The 6,000-nt window shown below is 40.8% G+C and overlaps 1 protein-coding gene across 1 annotated transcript in view; it reads right to left on the reverse strand.

Moving 5' to 3' along the window:
- Window positions 1–3,350, reverse strand: part of TMEM260 (transmembrane protein 260) — a 57,366-nt gene extending 54,016 nt beyond the window's left edge. The window contains exon 1 of the mRNA XM_006920151.2: window positions 3,079–3,350. Within this exon, the coding sequence (XP_006920213.1) occupies window positions 3,079–3,238 (160 nt within the window). The 5' untranslated portion in view covers window positions 3,239–3,350. The remainder of the gene's footprint in view (window positions 1–3,078) is intronic.
- Between the last annotated feature and the right edge of the window lie 2,650 nt (window positions 3,351–6,000).

Genomic DNA, 6,000 nt, shown 5'->3' on the forward strand with positions numbered 1-6,000 from the left:
GACTGATTGTACCATGGAAGCCCCATAAGGGCACCCAAAGACAGATATTGCTCACTTAAGTCAATTACTTAAGGGCATCTTTTAAGTTTTCTGGAGATATTCAAGAAAACCTTAGAAACCAAAGGCATCTTATATCTTATATACTTTTTAAAGCATATAAATGTTTAAAATCGTGTTTTCCTTTTTTAACTACTGTCAAGTGCATTTTATAGTTTTACTCTAATGAGTCAGCTTTTACGTCTTAAGTCTAAAACTGTTTTAATCAGTTTTTTTCTCTCTCTCATATTTCTGCAGGTGCAGTGAAGCACGGTGAAGTTCAAAATTTCAACATCGCTATTCATTCGCCTCCATTTAAAATGTATTTAGAATTACATTTTAAAATTAACAATAGCTCATTTTCTCTAACTTCCTTTTACCATTAAAAAGTCAATATGCTGTTATTATTTGTCGGAGTTCTGTTAGTATTAAAGATAAATCTGGAATGTGACAAACTTCCATCAACAACTCTTACCAAATGTTAAACTAAAATCTATGCAGAGAAGATGCTACTATTCAAAGCCTATAAATGTACCTTTGATAAAGAGCTAAAGGGAAATATTACTCTTAAAACTGAATATGGTAAAGAGGGAAAGTGAATACTAAAAAACAAAAAACAACAGAGTCCCCTTTCTCCCTACCCTTACACTAAGGTTTCCTGAAACTTAAGTCCTACTACCACCTGAACAGAAAATGGACTTATCTGGGTTTATAGAAATGAAGATTCCATGAACATACCCAAAACCTACCTACACTAGGACCCTCAGACATTGGGCCTAAGTTTCTCAGGCAATTCAGAAGTACATTCGAGTGTGAGGACCACCGTTTTGTTTGTTTTTGTCTGGGCCACAAATGGGTGGCAAGCTCAGAGTTGTTAGCAGATGCTTAACTTTAAAAAAAAGGGGGGGTTCCATTATAGTCTACTTTTTATATTAATTATATAATTATACTGCCATATATGAAGTCTATTAAAGACAGCATCCTAATGCAAATTAATTTTCCCCCAAAACAACAAAAAGTGAAGGCCACCCTCTTCTCCAAAGGACCATAAGCACTACTGCCCATAAATCAACAATGTGTATCAAGTGGTGCAAAATACTGGCATGACCATATAATGTGATGGATTTATGCAGTATAATTTAAGACTTAGTAGGAAGAAGAATACATGCTTTATATTGGTTTTGAGATGGGTTCTGTTTATTGATAGAAAGTATATTTCATAAACACAAACATTCAAGAGGAACAGTACATTCAACATATAAACAAAATTATCAAAGAAATGATTACACAAATTATACTGGCAATACTTAGAAGAGTTTATTTATCATTCCCAAAAATGAACAAAAATATTTGAAGCAACTACTATTTAAATTAAACAAACTGGAACACCTAAGAGGTTTGGTAACTCAAAGTGAATAGGTAACTTTATTCTTCTGGGAAAAATTAAAACAGTATTCATAAAGACAAGGCAACAATCACAGATTTTAATGTTTTGAAATATCACTACAGATGTAATGATGGATTTAACAAAGAATTTTGTGAAATTCTTTGACAGAGAGCAGGGGTTAAAAGAGCACGTTTTAAAGTCAATCTATGTGGGTTCTTTCCTTAACTGCCTCTGCTTTCTAGCTGTGTAATTCTGGACACAGTTTAGCTTTAGTTTTGTCATCTATAAAAGGAAGATATTGATAGTACTTCCCTCAATATCGAGTAAGTGCTCAATAAGTGTTACTATTCATCCCACCCACATACTTCAGCTCAACCATGGTAAGTAACTGTCAGTGGTTTTCTTTTCTGAAAAGTACAGAACTACCCGACCTCTGAGTAATGCTCTCCAATGTCAAAACTCTCGCAACTATAAAGTTATTTCTTTTTTAATATAAACTTTGGAAACATGGTAACTCCATTCTGCACTATACTAACAAAACATTGCTCCTATCTACTTGATAGGACCTGAAAGAATAAAGGTAATGACTTGAAAATGGAACATCAACGATCCTCAAAGTGGTAAGCAGTCTTGAATATCACCTCTAACGATGCCCAATTTCTGATATTCTGTGTAATCCTCTCCCCCTTGGGTGTGGGCTGGATTTACTAACTTTCACGAATAAAACAAGGCAGTGGTATATCACTTTCAAGGTCACGATACAAAATGACAAAGGTGCCCTCTCTTGCTCTTGACAATTTAGCTTACCCAGACCCACCTGGCAAAATAACTGGATTGAGTTTATAAGTGAATCCTTCCCAGATTCAGCCTTGAGAGGAGCGCAGCCCCAACCTACACCATGACTGCAACCTTGTCCTGAGTAAGGGCACCCAGCTAAACTCCACCGAGATTCCTGATCCACATAAAATGACATAAGAACCGTTTGTTGTTTTAAGCCACCAAAGTTGGGAGTATCTTGTTAGGCAGCAAAAGATAACTCGTGCACTCATGGTTTTCTTTTTAACAGAAGTAGCTTGTTTAAAGCCACAACCTGACTTCCACTCTTTTAAGTATTCTCCCCCAAATATTCGGCAAGGCTTGTTCCTTCCCAAAATTCAAGAAAAGATCACCTCGGAGGCCTTTCCTGACTAGCCATTCGGAAGGAGTCACTAGCCACTCCCACTTTCAAATCATATTTCCCTCTTACTGTCTCCACTAACTTATCGCCACTTAATATGTAGCTGTTTATTCAATAGTTTGTGTACTGTCTCTAACAGCACTAGAATACCCTCCGGACTTGTTCACCATTCCTTTTGTCTGGAACACAAGCATGCAATAGGTAATACTCGTGGACTAATAAGAAATAGAAAGCGAAAACTCAGGTCCAGAAATAAGATCTGGGGAAGTGGAGCGGCCGATAAGTCTCCATCAGGTGAAACCCACAAGCCCCATCTCAAAAGCCTGAGAACTAAAGGAATCAGAGTTTACATGAACGGATGGAAACATAAGTTGGATCAGGACCGTAAAACCTTGGAGGGCGCGAGCTGACCGGACCTAGTGAGAAAAGTACAGACCAGGGCAGAAGGGCAGAAGAGACGACCCTGAGAGTACTTTACCCGAGTCTCCCCCCGGCACCGAAGGCGGCAGCGTGAGGGTGAACACACTGGCCACGGTGGCGAACACTGCAACGCCGCCGCACAGGCCTCCGGAGCGCCGCGGCCCCACTTCGGCTGCCTGCCCCGGGGCCGAACCCCTGCTGTCGCCATGAAGACCCATGGATCAGTGGGGACCGAGGAAGGAGGACTCGGCGAGCCCTAAGACGTGCGAGAGCACGAAGCTGCCCGGGCGAGCGGGGTCCTCGCAGCAGCCGCAGTGACTTCCGGGTCAGTCCTCCGCGGGCCGGACCGCACCTTCCTCCGCCGGCGTGGGGGTGGGGCGCAGAAAATGCCAGGCTTTGCAAGAGCCAGGCCCTGGGCGTTTTCTCACGCGCTGAGGTTTACAGACTTATGTGTTTTTAACGTAGCCCATCGCAGGGAAAATCTTTATCTTAAGAAAGCAATCCTAGGCACAGGCTGCGCCGCCAGAGCCGTTTCCCCCCTTTGTCACTGACTTGGCTGGATCTAACAGAGACAGAAGCTGAGTCTGAAACTGCGAGTAAGCAAGGGATCCTTCTGCCCCCACCGGTGTGGGGTGAAACTACACAAGAGGACCAAGATTGGGAGCCAGGAACCTAAACCGTGTTAATGCAAGGAGAGGTGTGCGTACAGCATGTGCCAAGTCAGTCAATAACTGCTTTAATCGCATGTGTTTACCATGATTAATTATAAGCCGGCATGCTAATTCTTAAATCGCTGAGTAATTTTCAGAGAGATTGAAATAAGCTAATTGGTCTATTTTTTTTTTTTTCTCATGGCATGAGGAAAACTCAGCAGATGAGCTGAGAAACTTGACTTTCTGCATTAATACAAATAATTCATACCCTGGTAAAGTTGTCTCCTACTTTAACAAAGAGGAGTATTTTGATGGAGCTTTGACCACAAAGTAGGAAATGAAATGGAGACATTGTGCTTTCCGACTAGCAGCAATTCAAAAAAGAATGGGGACTATAGGACGACCACATAGCACGCTCTTGGGAAGATTTTTAAGCTTACCTTTTACAATATTATAGCAATATTGGAGTGGGAGGGGAGGAGGGCAATCCCTGTGGAATGCATCAAAAAACACACTGAAGATCAGTGTCCATCTAAAACTTGTTACAAACAATCTGACAGGAACACAGTGTTGCAACTGTAGAGTAACATACACCTACATTGATTGGCAGTCATTGTGCCAGCATACCTTAGTCTTTCTCAGATATTTACATAATGCTTTCTCACCTATAGTGTGAGTTCCTGGAGAGCAGGGGCTGTGTGGTAGGGTGCTCCTAATGGCTTCCAGTGATATGACTCCTGGTATTCACTTCTTTGTGTAATCCCTCCTATGTGAGCTGGACCTAGGGACTCCCTTCTAGCAATAGAATAAAGCAAAAGTGACGACGGTCACTTTGGACTGACTTTCATCTCACTTGCATTCCTTCTTGTGGTCACTACCTTCCTTGCCCTCTTCCTTGCTCACTGATGAACCATCTACCATGCTGTGAGCTGCTTTATGGAGAGTTCCATGGGCAGGGAATTAAGGGTCACCTCCAGCCAACAGCCAGTGAAGAAATAAGGTCCTCAGTCCAACAACCTGCAAGGAAGTAAATCTAGCCAATGCCATTTGAAGGAAGTAGGGAATTGATCTTTCCCTGTAGGAGCCTTGAGATGATGGTAACACCTTTCAATACCTTGATTGCAGCCTGAGAGAGACCCTGATCCAGAAGATCCAGTTAAGTCTCTCACAGATTACTATACTACAGAAACTGTGAGATAATCAATGCTGTTCTTTTAATCCACTAAATTTGGGGATAATTTATTACTCAGCAATAGATTACTAAGACAGACCATTAAAAAAATGAAATTCTACCATTTACAATGACATGGATGGACCTAGAGGTTATTATGCTGAGTGAAATAAGTCAGACCAAGAAAGATTCTGCACTTATATGCAGAATCTAAGAAACAAAAAGAACAAACTAATCAAAAACAGACTCACTAATATAGAGGACAATCTGGTGATAGCCAGAGGAGACGGGAGTTGGAGGGCTGGGAGAATGGGGTGAAGGATTGAAGAAGTACAAATTAGTAGTTGATAGATGGTCATGGGGATGGGGAGTACAGCATAGGGAATGCAGTTAGCATTAATGTAATGGCTAGGCAGAGAGCCAGAGGAGAGAGAGAGCAATTGGGGAATCGTTTTATAAACTATATAGATGTCTAACCAATGCACTGTATACTTTGAAACTAAAGAAAAAATAATAGAAAAATTTTTTTAAATCTCGATTCTTGATTCTGAGAAATACCTCCCCAAATAAAAATGAATCTGGAGGAAGTCAGTCCAATACTAGTTTGGCAACTGCTTAATGTCATTCAGAGCAAAACTGAGGTCTTTATATTTTTCTGTACCATTCCATTCAGCTTACATCCTCAAGGTCATCTCCTGATCCAAGGTGATCCAAGGTGATCCAAGATGGCTATTAATGCTCCAGATATTACATCTTTATTTTAGGAAGAAGAAAAGATAGGAAAAGAAGGACATAACCCATCCTTTTAAAGAGTGCTCTAGAAATGCTATTTCATAATTCTACCACATCTCACTGGCCACAGTTGAGTAACAGGCCACTCCTAAGGGCAAAGGCAAATGAGAAATGTACCTTTTCAGCTAGGCAAATTTCCAGGGTTCTGTTATGAAGGAAGAAGAGAATGGATATTGGGTGGTAACTGGACAGGTCCTGCTATAGTTATATTTGGTGACTTGGCGGTATCTTAACCTTGAAAGTTCAAGATGTCAGTTTCAGTAGAGTAGTAGATACGGGAAACAGGTAATAGTGAGTTAAGAAGTGAGGAAAAAAAAGAGAAAATAGAACACATTTGCTAGAAGTTATGACAGACAGCGAAGGG

This window comes from Pteropus alecto, unplaced genomic scaffold, assembly GCF_000325575.1.
Source record: "Pteropus alecto unplaced genomic scaffold, ASM32557v1 scaffold86, whole genome shotgun sequence".
Lineage (NCBI taxonomy): Eukaryota > Metazoa > Chordata > Mammalia > Chiroptera > Pteropodidae > Pteropus > Pteropus alecto.